Source organism: Dacryopinax primogenitus (genome assembly GCF_000292625.1).
Source record: "Dacryopinax primogenitus strain DJM-731 SS1 chromosome Unknown DACRYscaffold_19, whole genome shotgun sequence".
Lineage (NCBI taxonomy): Eukaryota > Fungi > Basidiomycota > Dacrymycetes > Dacrymycetales > Dacrymycetaceae > Dacryopinax > Dacryopinax primogenitus.
This window is the reverse complement of record NW_024467216.1, coordinates 548,834-565,134: the sequence shown is the minus strand read 5'-3', so window position 1 is coordinate 565,134 and position 16,301 is coordinate 548,834. Positions and strand designations below refer to the sequence as shown.

The 16,301-nt window shown below is 45.8% G+C and overlaps 1 protein-coding gene across 1 annotated transcript; it reads right to left on the bottom strand.

Annotated features, from left to right (window-relative positions):
- Positions 1-733: 733 nt before the first annotated feature.
- On the bottom strand, positions 734-2,010 carry DACRYDRAFT_18089 (uncharacterized protein; the record flags this gene model as incomplete). Its single annotated transcript, XM_040771331.1, has 6 exons — positions 734-839; positions 1,015-1,057; positions 1,106-1,210; positions 1,253-1,386; positions 1,573-1,858; positions 1,902-2,010. 6 exons carry the CDS (start codon positions 2,008-2,010, stop codon positions 734-736), a joined length of 783 nt encoding a protein of 260 aa, XP_040625368.1.
- Between the last annotated feature and the right edge of the window lie 14,291 nt (positions 2,011-16,301).

Here is a 16,301-nt window from a genome sequence, read left to right as displayed (position 1 = left end):
ACCTGTCTCAATGACCTCCCTACCTGCTCCACCTTCTGTTTATCAAAATCTCTCCCCAGCTTTCTCTGTCACCAAATGCCAATGTTACTCTCTCATCACTCAGCTCAGTATGTATCTCAAACTCCACCATACCCACCCCTTCAATCTCATCTTACTATCAGAACAACATGGTCATAGCCCTTCTAGCTCTCCCCTGATGTCTCACCTCTCCCAGCTACTTATTGTCATGTGGGAAGAGCATGATCATCTGGAATCTGCTCATTTGCAGCAATGGGTTGAACTACATTGCTCCCTTTGTCAAGGCGATCTCCCCTTTCACCAATGGCTCCATCTCCACTACAATCTTTTTCTCATTTGAGAATGCACCTTACTTGCCCAAGAATGGGTGTTTCAGGATGAGGTTTCTACTGCATTCTCCTTATATCCACTCACTAATCCCATTTCACAAATTCCCTCATCACTTCCTTGTTGACTGCCCACTTCCCAATGCCATTTAGACATCATATGAACTACCATATATCAGGCTTACCCTTCTATACACTTCAATATATTATTAAATGCTTCACATTGACATACAGTAAACAACCTAGTCCCCCCACTTTCCTTTCTACCATCAGTGCTTTTCTTCTTCTTCTTTTTTTCCTTTTCAGGTTCAACCAGCACCAACCCCCCCCCTCACAAAAAACAGTAAATCTTCCACAGCCTCCCCTCCACTCATACCCATACTTACCCCCTATACCTCCTTTTGTGCATCCATTATGCATATCTCCACCACATTCCAGTCCAGACCCCCTTCAATCTTTCCCTTCTCCCCCCCTCCAATCTTCTCCTTCAACATCCTGTTTGAAAGGTGTTAAGCCATAGGCGTTACAGTACTTGTTGCAAACATGTTCTTCTCAGAAAGCTTCAAATGCTGTTCCCAGATTCCCTGCTCCAAACAGTCTCCCGGAAAGTGTAGTGTGTATATCATAGAAATGGTTAGTCTGACTTCCTTCTCAATTACAAACAGCGCACAGATTGGTCATGATCTGCAGATCTGTCAGCAGAGACCCAACCCCTGCAATTGGTCAGTCCTTTGGCCTCTCCACACTCAGAGATATCTCACCTTGGTAATCACTGACAAACACCATCCCCCTCATTTCCATGTATTGCAGATGCTGTGAGAAGCACAAGAATTGAGCCAGCTGCCCTTCCTGCCTGAAGTCCAATACTGGCCATGCACTCATGTTATGAACATATGTAACAAACTCACCACCATCCAGCAGTTCTTCCACCAGGTAGTGAACATGAAGCCTCCCTTTCTTGCTGCCATCCTTTGTCTGACAAGGTTGAGTCACCCAGAACAGCCCAGCCATGACAAATCGAACCAATGGCCACTTGACAGACCTAATTGGATCGGAAACCGATCCACTCTTTCTCTGTTCTTCCACACATTCTTCCACCATCTTTTGTAAGGATATTGCCCACAGAAGAGAGGTTCCTTCTCCAGCTAACTTCAGTTCTTCTTCCACTTGGGTCATTTGTATCATCTGGCCACCCCCACCTCCCTCTGTCCCCCCTGCTCAAACGTACCACCTCTTGAAAGCTGCCCTTGTCTGAACACCCAGGGAAAATGGTTTTGCGTTGCACCTGTCCCATTCTTTCACCTCTTTGTATAGCACCATCTTCCCAGGATGCACCATTTTTAAGCTCCCTGGTTTCCCTAGCTCATGGTTCCTTTGCTCATCCACAATGATACCTCCTTGGTAACTGCCTTCCCTCCACTCCAACATGAAAGTCTCCCAGTTCTTCACCAGGTCATTGAACCCAAGCACAGGAACTGGCAGGAATTGCCCCATTTCCTGGTACACATCTGCATCTAGTCAGCATCTTATCAAATACAGACCCAATCTGGCACACACATGCAGCCAACACAGCTGACTCAATCTCTACCATACTTTGTAGCAAGGCAGCCCAAATATCCTCCACCAGCAGAGCCTCTGTTGTCAAATCTGTGTGGTATTCATGCATTGTAGTCTGCTTTCCCTGCCAACCAATGGTGTTTTCCACATCCTATTCCTCTGATTTATATTTGTTTCACCCTTGTTATCACCTCATGTACCACCATAATAATGCTCTGCATCCTCTTTTGACCCCTTTCTCTGTTGTCCTGCCCTTTGCTGAGCCCTTCATGTTCCATCCTATCAGCCCCCTGGCTTGTGTCTTTCTGTCTTGTTCATCTCAAATGGTTGCCATCCTCTTCATGTTCTAGATGGGTGTTCAGTCAATTGTACACTTTAGGTTTCATCACCAGTCAAAGTTCGAACCATTTACCAGTCTGGAATTTTTGGACTGATCCTTTCAGCTTTCCTCTTGGTGCTGAGAAACACACACTGTACAGCAGAGGTGTCACATCATTAAATCTGTCACTCTGGAAGTCAGTCCCATCTTTCCCCCTCAAATCGAAATCGTTGACTTTGAACACAAATCCTTTCAGCTTCTCAAACAATTTCCTCTGCACTAACCCAGCTAGTGTCATCTTCACTTGAGCTTGGGTACTCTTAGCTGGGATTTCCTTGTTGTCCTTGAAATTCTACCACCATCTATCAGTACCCATCATGATTATCCCTTTTCTGGTGAGCATACCCAATATAACCTTGACCCTTGTTTACCCTCCTTGTAGTAATCAATGCCAAACCTTATGTGGTAGGTTTCTGGGGCAGACGTGGCATACGTTTGCTTTGAGATTCAATGCAGTTCCTCCTGATAAAAGGCATGGTCAGGAGTGTATCCCCTCACACTCATGCTGCTCCAGCCAGAAGAACCTCTGCTCTTTATCCCTCCCAAGTTTGAACCCTCATTGAACATCCCCCACTTTGAGGGAAAGCTCTGATGGCATTGACATGGCTTGATCCTGCTACCAACACTACATCAGCAACATCTTCGTCTGTGCAATTAAAGGGCGCACTATTTCATTTGGCTTCTTGATTCAGCTTTCTTAACTTGTCCTGTGCCTCTGCAAGCAGTGTGCCACAATTCCTTCTGAAATCGGCAGTTCTTGTCTCATGACCAGTATGTGTTTCCACCACCTTTGTTCCCATCTTCCTCTGATAGTACACAAAGTCAGCACCACATACAATCAGCATGGTGCTTCCATTTGACATTCTTTGCCAGGGTGTTCCAGCAGGAATACATCCTTCATTCCGACCAAAGGAGGTACAGTTACTGCCTCTGTGACAGAATTTGTCTTTGGGCAATAGATAGGTAACTCCCGCAGGAAGGAGCACAACAGATTCCATCATGTCATCCATTGTCCACTTTGATATTTCTTTTCACCCTGCTTCAGTCCACTGGGGCTGCGCAGAGCTACTCTCAGATTCATCCCCAACATCTCTATGAGCATAACGGGCACTCACTGTATACCGCTGCCACAATATGTCCTGTTGTGGCAGTATAGTCTTCTCAGACACCCTTCATTGCTATCTTATATGTTGACAAGGTGGGTCATAGGTGGTGGCACCCTCTTCAGTAGGAACATCACCTTTACACAAATTTCTCTTCTTCCAAAGAATTGAGGCAAGTACTATGTTCTTGGCCCAGTCCGATCATTGCATGATTTCAGAGTAATTTCCAGCACTAGCATCTACTGTTGGTCTCCCGCTTGAGATCAGTGATGGTGTTTCACTGAACATGCGGGATGACTACCACTCAGTGGGTTGAGTGATGCTGTCAGGGCATGCTCTCAAAGCAAGATGATGATTTGACCAGTAACCCAAATAAAAGACGAGCCACAAAGGGGCACAGTTTGGAGTGGTTCAGATGAGCCTCAAGTAGACAAAGATGAACAATAGTCAAATGGGATAACACCCAAGACAGTACAAGTCAATCTCAGTGAACAGTTGGTTTGGCAGATTCAGAGGTAGAGACCAATGACTTCAGTTCGATTCACACCAACAAATGCATGATTCGACAAAGCAGAATTCCTGAGATATCAGCTCTGAGGGGCATAGGGCCCCTCATGCTGGGTATATATGTCTATCTAGAAAAGGAGGCAAAAGGGAAGCAGAACTGTGGCTGAGGAACTGTACATTACCAAATCTGTGTTGACAGGGCCATGAATGGTGAATTGGTGGTCCAGCCAACCACTCCTTGATTTGACATATACTTCTGGTCCGAACCAGGGTTTACCAGGCATTTGGTGGATGAATGTTGCTCCAAATTGGTCTGAACTTGGCATACCCTGACAGATGCATCAACACCATGATAAGTCCTTATTCAGGGGTCATCAGGGAAACCATCCTCCCTGACTCAAGCATGCTGACTCATCTTTAATAGTGCTTCCCCCTTGATCCTAAGTAGGGATTCATTCCCTTCACAACCATTACCCATCATTCTCCAAACATCCTCTTCTCTGACTTGTTCTTCTCCTCATTTGAACCATGATCACTCCTTTCCAAGATCATCCAGTCCCTTCCATACACTGCCTGCTTTTCATTACCATTGGGTTTTCAAACTCCATCATGATCACACACATCCACTGTTGTGCTCAGATTTTTGCCATCCTGATTCAAATAGTCACCCCTACAGTATGTGGACACTTGCCATCTAAAGCCATCACTTTGGTGTTTGATACCTGACCTTGCAAGATTACCATCTCTGCAGACTGATGCATTAGAGGGATTTGGTCATGAATCCCTCTGCATTGCCCACATCCAATCTCACTTGCCAGTCCAATCAACACTGCCCTACAGGTGGGTAGTATCTGATCCTGCTGTTTCACTATGAATCTAAATTTTTTGTGAAGTCCCAGACAGCCTCCTTTTCCCACTCATTATACAGTATCACCAAGATGGCCTTTCAGACAAGGCTATAGCAGAAGCCATTCTCGCTGACATTGGGGGCATCAAGAATGGATGGACTCTATGGTGGCTCCCTATTCCAATCCAATGGAACATGTCTGACTCACCCACCTAGTGCAAAAGCTATCCAGTGTAGGCGCTGAGAGTTGAACCTCCAGAGCATCTGACAGCAGCAACATACCCTCACTTCCATAGCCCCCCACCTCGAACATGTTTGGAATTACTATCAAAATGCCGGCATATGATGGTCTCAGTCTTGGCTCCGCATTCAAGGAGTCCATGCACCATGGTCCATCATCTCTGTCATTCCCTCTTCTCATATTATATTGAATTACATCAGCTCTTTGATCACCTTGTATAACAACATGCACCATCTGGAAGAGGTGCAGCAACAGAAAGGGAAGAATCTTAAGAGAAAACAATTTGTGTCTGCTGGTGTGTTTGCCCATCTTGCTTGTGACCAGCATGCCTAAGTGGGCACCATGCTTTGGGCACTGCTTGCACCTTGGTATGGACACATTTTCAGGAGTGATCCTCTGGCTAAACGTTTGGTGGACAAATTTCAACCCTCATCTTATTTTCAAGTATTATTTGGACATGGCTCATACACATCAAGGTCAGATCTGTCCAAGGCTCATCAATGATGATTCTAACCACCTCAGCACAGGCATTCCATTGTTAACCCAAAGCAATCCTGGCAATGAAAACAATGGCATTGCCAATGGTCACACTCTTTTGCCCCAAATCCTCGATCCCTCCTTGCAAGGTCAACTATGCCACATATGGAAGGTAGGCCATACTAACAAAAGCCCGAAATCAGGTGGTCTCAATTGTGCCATGAGTTCACACCAGGATGGGAAGACCTTTGGAAGCAAGGTGTCATAGCCAGATGGTATCAACACCATAATTTGCTCCACAAGTCAGTCTCCCCTTAAAATCATAATGCAATCTGATGTGCTTCTGCCTAGCTTCTTGTTTCATTGGATGGTGATTCCTCTTACTCAGCAGCCTCTAGACATGTACATGTACATGTACAATTCTTCTAAGCCTTGAGCAGACAAGAACAAGGTTTTGCCACTTGGTATTCCCTCTCATATACTAAAACATCCTGAGTGCTTCCATGGTGGCTGAAATTTCAAGGTCCATCATGAGTGAAGCATCCCTCTCTTCCTTTATTGATTCACCTGAATAGCTTCATGTCACCAAAAATGACCTTGCGCAGGTTGAGGTGATATATGCCCCTCCGAATCACACTGTATTTGAACTTGTCCCACCCTGGTTTGAACTCTCATACAGAGGATATTACAGTAACCAGCACAGGAAGTTCCAGGGGCTTGTTGTTTCATTGCTCCTAGGGCAAAATGGGTGGCCAGGGGTGGTAACAGGCAGTGCCCTGACAAGTTGTCCAACAGAAATATGATCCGGATTGCCATATCCACAATGCTGGAGCGTTTGTCCCCTTAGAGACATGTAGCCCATGCCATTTGTCCCCCCTACGAGTTGTAGCCCATAACCTGTGTTGCCTGTAGGAGATGTGTCACTTGTAACTGTTGCCCGTGAGACATGTAGCACACAGACTCTGTTCCTGATCTAAGAGATGTAGCCCAGAGACCCTGAATTGCTGATTAGAAATCCATCCCTATGTTCTATCTGACTAAGTTCTTGGCACTATACATGACACAGATATCAGTATAACTTGACATGCTCACTGCATTCAGCAAGGAATCAGCACAGACTGAGATGTGGCACATCAGCCTCTGGCTGGATTCCACATGATGCAGGGATGTTGTCCTCAGGGCCCATTGACTCTCCTGCCATCTGTTGTCCATCCCCTCTCTTGTCAAATACTCACACTGATATCTGCCATGGTTGACATGTACTCGGACATAATGCAACAATATGCATTGATATCTGCATGTGTAGGTAACAGGTGCAAGAGATCCATCCAAAAAGCTCTCATCATCATCACAGGAAATCAAACAGAACCTGCAAAACCTTGCTTGCAAAGTGCATGGTACTTCACCATTGTTAGAAAAAGCTTGGGCTGCTTTGGAGATGGGAAATCTAGACCCTCAAGGTCAGAGCATTAGCATATCACAGACTGGGTGAGCCATATGATTCAAATCATGTGTTGGATACAGATTGACAAAAGACCACAATCCTCTACTTACCCATCATATATGTATTGCTCCTAAACAAGTGACACAACAGTGGTGGCTGGTTTTGATGCGGAATCTGATCTAGTCAAGGTCAACATGAACCTGTACATGTGCTATCTGATTTGTGACGTTGTTATGTTTATCTGTGAGCTGGAATGTGATGTGTGATTCACCATTGCTGATGTCTGCCAGAGACCAAATCCTGTGCAGTTAATATGGTCCAATCAAGGAGTGCCAAGCATCAATGGTGCAGACTATTGCATACACATGGACACAACAGCTCTATCCACCATGCAGTATGCCCAGAGTGACAGTGGTTCCATATGTCAAGAACTGCAAACCCCCTATTGCTCCATGTCTCACCAGAATCACTGCCCCACCTTCTGTGGCAAACTGGAACAGGGATAGATCCTTGCCTATGCCATATAACCCCTCTCTTCCCCAATCAAACAGGAATACCTCTCACTGGTTCTGCATGCCTCTTCCATCTCTGCTAGTGGATGTTCCGCAATATATTCCTGCGAAACTGTCTGATGCAAAACACCTGCATATCAACATGCACCAAAAGTGCTTGGATCACCTCCTTTCATCTCATGATATTACTCACCTCTTGGCTTGTTTACAAGCAATGCAGGATGTGGGTTGCTGTGTGGACAGAAAGAAAACCTTATTGTGAGTGCAATGGGCTGGTTGTGCAGAGTATTATTTCATTGCTCAGTAAGCTGATCTGAGTAAGTATAGTCAGTACTTATGCTGAAATGTCAAGTTTGCTCTGGATGAGCAAAGATGCAAAACAAGCAGCATCTCTCCATGGTCAGACCATCATTATTAATGTTGTCAACACTAATGGTACAGATGAAGTACTCACTAGTATGAATACCTCCAAGCTCACACAGGAAAACTTCAGATCTTTCTTCGACAAGCACTTCAGAACAACCAAGCTGACCTGTGACTTATGTCATCAGTGCCAACTCACATTATCCATCGCACAGGAATGGCTGGGAGATATTGGCATTTGGGTGACATTCAAATCTTGGGTGCAAAAGGGCTCTTCCTCTTATTTGCAGATGACAAAGACATGGCCAGAAGAAGTGCATCTCACATGGCTTTGTGAAATGAGTGTGGATTACATTGGAAAAGCCGAGGCGCACTGGCAAGCATGGAAACGGGGTGATAAAGATGATCTTGGACTGTGGGAGAGGAACATGTTGGGGGCAGGACAGGATGGTGCTGTGAGTTCTGGGCAGGGCAGGAGAGATGGATCTGGAGGGGGCAGAGGGCAAGGATCTGGGCAGGGCAGGGGACAGGGCTTTGGAGAGGGACAGGGCTCTGTAGGCGCAGGGCAGGGATCTTCCAGAGGGGGCGGTTTGCAACCTCAGCTGCTCACAGATCCTGCACATACATTCAAGGAGTCATTAGTGCTGGGAGGGTTAGCTAGTTGCAGGAGGTGTAGGTGATGAAGTAGTTCTGGGCATGATGATGTTTGTGGCACATCAGAAAGTACAATGGAGTCTAACTATGAACTAATGAATAATGATTTGTCCTCAACTGTGAACCTCTCTGAAAGGCATGAAAGCCCCTACATGGGATAGTGTTCAAAACTCAGGTGAAGCCATGCTTTCTGGACCTCAGACAGCATATCATTATTCTGGTCAGGCTGCAGTGACCATGCATATATCGCCCTGTGGTCCTCCTCTGTGGCGCACTCAGTGTACATCCTGTTGACATCTAAGGCCCAAAAAGTCCCGTTGGGGGCACCTGGTGGTGATTCATTTAGGCAAGCTTGCCATGTTGCTTGATTCCATCTGGACATGTCCAACACATCGTGAAGACCAAGGCCATTCAGATCATTATCAGAAGGGAAGTGCCTGTCTAGGTGGTAGAACAAAGCTCTGCATGGGAGTTGCACCTTGAAGATAGTTGAAAATTGATGTTCTGAGGACCAGACAACAGCAAGTTTGGTGGGTGCTTTCAGGCACGCACCAAACCTGAGGCACCAGTCATTGCCCATAGGAACTGCCATTCTTTCGGATATGTACTCCTTTAATGCAGAGCCAGAAGAGTAACCTTCGGGCACATCAACTGAACAAATGGCCAGGATACCATCTTGCTTGTCCTTCCTTGCTGGGGTGTGCCTTGACTGCCATTCAGATTTCTGGTTACACAGTAAAATAATGACTGATGGATGTTTGGAGGAAATGCATACAAAGTATAGGTTTTCTGAGAGTTGGGCTTCCATGGGCGCCTTCTGCAAGTTAGGCATAGGGGGTTGGAGGACTGAAGGAGAACAATCATAAGTGATGGGATTTCCTAGTGGGGCACGCAATCATAGATAAGAGCCCTTACAACCACAGACAATATAGTCATCTACCAAGGCAATATAATTAACATGGCGGAGAGATAGTCTGTGGTCTGACACTTGAGAATAGTCTTGGTGTTGGTCTGCTTTGTGACTACAGAGCTGACATCAGTTGGTCAACGGGCGATGCAGAGAAATGATGCCTGTGGTTCCTCAGTTTTGTGTTCCAAGTAGAGGAATACTGGGCCATTTTCAACCAGATCAAAAGCCAAAATATAAGTGTCAGATGAGGGGTCATAATTATCATTGTTGACCACCTGAATAGTCCATATTCTTTCCATTCTAACCCAAGAAGAGGGGGTGGTTGGATGGGTACTGCTTTCCCAGCACAAGTGAAACATCACAAAGTTGGCATCTAGCCTGAAGGTCATGATGGGTCCATTGGGATCAAAATGAAGGGTAGCTTCATAGATTGCGATGCCAAGATGGGTTCAGCTTATTGGAAAGACAATTTTGTGTTTCTCAAGTGCAACCATGGTGTCCAAGTCAGTGTAATATTCAACAAAGGTGTGGTCAAAGTTGACAACCACAAGGGTCTCCCCAATGAACCATGCTGCCACCTTGCGGGACCAAAACTGCATTGAAGAAACATCAAGTCCAGAACCTGGTGCAGAAGATGTCAAATGTACCAAGGTGCTGGTTCTGAATGTCATGATGTGGTGATGATGGGCATGGCAAGCATGCAACTGATATCCACCGTTCAGGGTTCAGTAGACATGCCAATTGCGATTCAGGGCCAATACATCCACAGATGTATTTGGTGGCAACATGTCATTTGTTGAGAGGGTTCTGCTTTGGAGATCCAGAGTGGCAATGCCAGCGGAGGATCCTGGGATCAGTTCAGGGATGTGAACCTCCGTTGGGCCTGCATGGTCATACAAGACAAGAGTGCTGGTGCAAGATTGTTCACTGTTTGGAAGTGCTGGGGAGGAAAAGGTGGACCACTCACGCTGTAATGCCCATTGACGGTGATTAGTGTCACTGCAGTGGTGGGGGGGATCTTTGAGTTCCAGATAACATGGAGAGTAGATTGGGTACATACCACACTTCAATGAGCCATTGAGATAGGTACATGATGGTTTGGAGTGGTGGATCTGACACTGATGACACTTGCTATTAATAAAGCCAAGACATACTTTCCCACCCAAGGTTGATTCCCAGTTACAGGCATCCCTTTTCTGACAAGCTTCACACATAGCAATATCAGTTGATATCTAGGGAGAAAGAGGCTTGAAATCAATTTTGAGGGGAATGGTGAATTGAAGGGACTCACGCAGACATCAACCAGTAAGGGGGTGCCTACTGCTTTGATTATGACATGTCATATAGTGCGAATCTGGGGCCAAGTTGGAAGGTATGGGAGACAAAAAGGAGGCTTAGGGGTGCAAGGTCGTCCTTGAATACTCAGAGTTGGGTCAACAGCTGTCATCTGAACAGTGCTTGAAAGATGAGGTAGAGCTGGTTGGAGTGGAGAAAGAAAGGGCTCTGGCAGTATTATGAGTGGAGCAGGCAGATGTGATGATATGTTTGTGGGAGGAGCCATTGGGGGGAATGCAGTAGATAAATTGTGCTGAGAGATGGGGATTGAGGGAGGCGGAGAGTAGGGAGGGGGTGTATGGTTCATGTGGAGGATGAAAGCCAATGCTGAGCAATGCTGAACAGGGGGTTGATTAAGAGGTTGGCAAGCATCTGAAGGAGGCTCATGAGGGATATGGGATAAATTTGAAGGGTGAGGGGGGAGTGGTGGGGCTTGGGGCAGGGATTGAGATAGTGGAGAGGATGAAGTGCATGGTGGGTTAGAGAGTGAGGGTGGGGCATTATGGGGTACTGGTGGCTCAGAAGCAGGGAGCAGAAGGCAGCCAGGCTCCATGGTGGGGAGAGCCATGTCAGAGATAGAGATAGAATGGGAAACCAAAGTAATGTCAAACCCAATTGGAATGTGATACTGGTGAAGAGCAATGAAGGTATATTTGAGGATATGGTGGATGATTGGGAGTAAGGGGATGGGGATCTCCTTTGATGATTGGAATCTATGTTGGGTAAAGAGAGCACCCTAGAATACAACTGCATGAGGGAAGAGGAGGGGGTAGGTATGAGAAGGCAAACACACCAATAGCTTCCAATAGCATTGGAGGGAGGGGAGTATGTTGTTGGCAGTGGGTGTGAGGGGAAGGAGAGGAGCTTGATGGAATTGATTGCACCAGGCTTGAGCAGTGAGGTGTGGAGGCTGGTATGTGTAGGATGGTAGACTGGAGGGTGACACAGCATGACATTGAATGTCAGGATGAAGGTCTGGGGGGATGAAATCACAAGGGAGAGGGAACTTGATGGAGTAGGATTGAGACCAGTAAGCAGTGTACTGGACATAGATGGCAAGTAATCAATAGTATTTGGGGCTTACAGAGGTCAACAGGACCAGACTAGGTAACAGAAATTCCATCTGTGAAGGATGTCAGGAGGTGGATTGTCTTGGAATGTAGGGGAAGAAGGATACCCAATAATATGCGAGGAGTTTGAGGAACCATTTGGCAGGGTGGAGTTGGCAGATATCCTGGGCAGGTCAAACTGACATATACTGGTCAAGGTGTGTACTGAATACAGCCTCTTGTGAAGCTCAGGTCACTTGGACTCTGTCCATTGGGTCTGGGAAAAGGGTGTACTGCATGCATGCAACAATAGATGAGGGTACAGGTTGCCACCAGTGAGCTGGGAAATCACCATGGATGAGTGCAAGCAAGTGATTGGGAAGACTGTGGAAATTAAAGGAATAATCCTGCCCTGTGAGGAAATGCCAATCAACAAATAATTTGTGATCTGCAATGAAGGCCATTTTGAGCACAGGGGATATTTTAAGTCCATGATGGATGAAGGCTTCAATAATCCAAGACTGAAGGGAGTAAGCTTGTGTGAGCAAGGCTGATATTGGGGAGACAAGACATACCCATGTACAAGTTAAATTGAGCATAGCTTGGGAGGTGAGGGCATCAGGTGGGGAAGAGAAATAGGAGGGATGGATGAAGGATGTAAGAAGGGTTAAGGAGAAATCAGAAAGGGCAATGATTAGGCACTCAGCATTGCTGAGGACGATTTGGCATATGACATCAGTATCATCATTGAATGCGACAGAGTTGTCCAAGGCAATACCCTGGCCTAGTCAACTTTGAGAAGGATTCTGAGGGGAATGGGTATCCAATCCATACTTTGCCCAAATGTGAGGGGAAAAGTAGTAAGGGGCAATGGGTATTTGGGTGCCTGGGGGAGGTGAGGTAGTCAGGGACTGATTTAAGCAGTGGGTGCAATAAGAGAGCCAAGCTTCAAGATGTGGACAGAAGTATTGATATGAACAATGGAGGGAATCAAGACAATCGAAGGCAGCACCCTGTAAAGATATGGAGGGCATTAGAAGGAAATTGATAAGGTGATGACTGGGATGTACAAATATGGTGCCCCATTGCTGCAGGTATGCCCACCCTTCTTCTTGTTGTGAAGGATCTGGCACGGAGTGAAGGAAGTGTTGAGGATCCATGAGGAGTGTCTGAAGATCATGATGAACAATGTATTTTGGAAGGGTGGGCTGGGGATGGGTGGATAAAGGTATGGGTTGGACCATGGCAGTTGGAGTGTCATGTTTAATCATGGGAGATGCAATAAAGTGGTGGGGCAGAGTTTAGAGGGAAAGAAGCTGAACGTTCAAGAAGAATAATGGGGCAGAATGATGAATGTGGAATTACTGTTTACAAAGGATTAGAAAGAAGATTGTGTGATAGGTACTACAAGTATTCTTGGGTTGAACAGAGGAAAGTTGAATGACAACTATGGTTAGGTGGCCTCAGAAGAGGTGATTGCAGGGTGCTGTATCTTGTCATTTTTGACAAGGGGTTCAGGAAAGGAGATGAATAGATACCTTTTTGGCACATTTTTGGTGGAGGTTCAACCTATGGTGCTCTTTGGCAAGAGCATGGCATTGAGAGTATTGTGGATCATTTTGCTCTCACCACAACTTGACGAGGGAGTCCCAAACAGTATCATGGAATACTTGTTCTAGCATAGACACAGTGATGGTGTGACAATCAGGAGGGCTGGGTAAGTTGGCAGAAATCTCAGACTAGTAACGGTGATGAGCTGTGGTAGTAAATGGCAAGAGTGAAAGAATGCTGCATACTTGCAAGACAGCCAAAGTAATGCTGACCAGTTTATCATGATAACAAAGATTGGGTGGGCTTCTTGGAGGGGATGTGCAGTCAGGAATGACAATATGAGTAGGGTATTCATCTGGTGAGGAGAAATGGAAGGGGGGAATATGGCCATGGTTTGGAACACCCATAAGTGAAAACTTGCACACTTGCATGATTTTCTAGAGGAATAGTAGGAGGAGACAGGTGCTTGCATGAAATGTGGCATACCAGGCAATGATGTCTAAGGGGACCACACAAGATGCAATGGGTGATTGAGTGGGGGTTGTGAAGAATGTACAGATGGTCATTGATTGCGTGAATGAGATGGTTGAGAGTGAAGATGTTGGGGAGCAGATGGGAAAGGTGAGGGGTGATGGCTAGGAAGAGAGGTGAGGTAAGGAGAGGGATGGGGGATGGGGGATGGGGGAGGACAGTGACTGTACTGTGGATATGGCAATTTGGGGTGGGTAGGAGGAGTGAAAGAAGTGCAAATAGGTGTGGGGGTGGAAACAGGAGATTGGGGATGATGGTGTTGTGGTTTGAACATGGTGGTAAGGAAATGTAGAGGTCAAGTGAGGGAGGGTTATAGGGAGAGAAAAGGATATGTGATAGCCAGGTTTGGTAAATTGGCTTCTGGTGGAGGCTAAAGGGGGATGGGACACATGAAGAGTGCAACAACACGTCATGTCTTTCAAGCATTCCAGTGTTTGAATTTCCTGAAACAGCATAATTTGATGGGGTCATTTGCTACATTATGATGCAAGTATTTCCGACTGAGATCCTGGGGGTGATTGCCAAAGAAGCAGATCAATCCGGGGCAATTGAAACAATCAAAACAGTGAAGGCAATGTCAATGACATGCTATGCCCTCTTCAGTGTGACTCAAAGACTTGTATATTGGAGGCCATCATTATAGATGGAACGCAATGGAAGAGGATCTGGACCACACTTTTTAAAGCTTCTGAAGCTGCTGGAGAGATCTGAGGCTGGTCTGAGATTGTGGTATATGCCCTTCATTTGAGTAATTGTGGTTCCCTCAATGGGTAGCTTGGCATGTCAGCCTGCAATTAGGAGATTGCTGGGCCAGGTTCTGCCAAGGATTGCAAATATAACTTTGTTGGGAATTGAAAGCAAGCTTTCACTGTGGCTTATCCCTGGCTTTACAAAGCTTGGGTTGGGTTGCTGGCTGAAGGTAGAAATTGTCTGCTCCTCTGTGCCTTTCTTGGCTGGCATGATGACAAAGCGCAGAATTCTTGGAGCAGTTGCCCAGACAGAGGTGAACAGTCCCAAACTGGCGAGAGAGATTGGGGGTGTTCTTAACAACTTGTCAAGCTACAGTTTTTGACAGTAGAAGAGTTCCTGACACTGGGGGGATTAATGTTGAAGGGGGGTGGGGGATATCCATAAGCCTCCATCTGGAATTTACAGGATTTTCATTGCAGGTAATGTGATTGTTCCAATGAGGCATTGGGTATGTAAGATGAATTTTGTCAGAACCATGAAGAGCTGACTACATGGGAAACGGCCAAGTTGTTTGCTCATTTGAAAGCACTACACTTTCTTTCATTGACTCTATGGATGATGGAGGGGGAGCACCAAGGAGACCAGGGGAAGTAGTGTTTTGCTCTACAAGATAATATGCTGCATCTTTCTCACGTTTCATTTGTAAATCAGTTGATGGGGAAAAAAAATGGAATATATGTACAGTAGTGGCCAAAGGTAAAGCTGCACTCTGATTTTGAGGGTCCTTGGCATTTCCCTCTGTAAATCCTGCACAGAGATAATGCATAGTAACTTGTAGCTTGTTCCACAAAATTTTGGACTCAAGACAATTGTCAAGTCAGTATGAGACAAATTTCCAACATTGTTGGTGTTACTTACAGCAAAGACCAAGAGCATTGACTTCTTGTTTACCAGAGCAAACAGTGCTGTGATCAAGGCAGTTTTGCACAAATTGCCTCCGAATCAATACAATTGCCCCTTGGCAGCACTTTCTTGCTTGGTTGATCACACAAGATTTCATAGCATAAGCATCAATGTTTAAGGGCTTAAGTTACACCGAGGATGCAACAGAACATGTCAGTGACTGCTTTGCATAAAGTTCCAGTCCAAAGTATGGCAGATTTAAGTGCTCTTTACATGACATTATCTCTGTATGGGATTTACATAGGAAAACAATAGGGACCCTCAAAATTGGAGTGTGGCTTTACTTTTGGCCACCACTGTATGATGTGATGCTGGATCCAGAAGATTGTGAATTGGTGGAGGGATGGACATGCACAGTCTACTAAAGGGAGTTGAAATGGGAAAGAGAAGTATGATGGAGATTTATGCATCAGTGAATGATGAATAGTCTGCTTACATGGATGATTGGCAGAAAGTCAGGAAGATGGTGAATATGAAAACAGCTTGCCTGCAGGGCCAAGAGAGTTCCCAATGACATTGCCAGGACAAAGGAGGAAGGAGTAATGTAGTGTTGAGAGTAGAGAAAAGAGGATGGTATATGATGTGACGAGTATGGAGTATGGATGGGTGTAATATTAAGTTGTATGAATCCCTCTGACTTTGCATATGGATCCCTCTGACTTTGAGTATGGATCCCTCCAACTTTGGGTATGGATCCCTGCAACTTTGGGATGAGAGGGGAGGGGAATTTGGGGTCTGGGGGAAGGAGGCATAATTATGTGCTTAATGCAGGCAGTGTGGATAAGGATAAAAGTGGAAAAAGGTAGGGTTCCGGGGCTTGGGTATGGGTCTGGGGAGGAAGGGA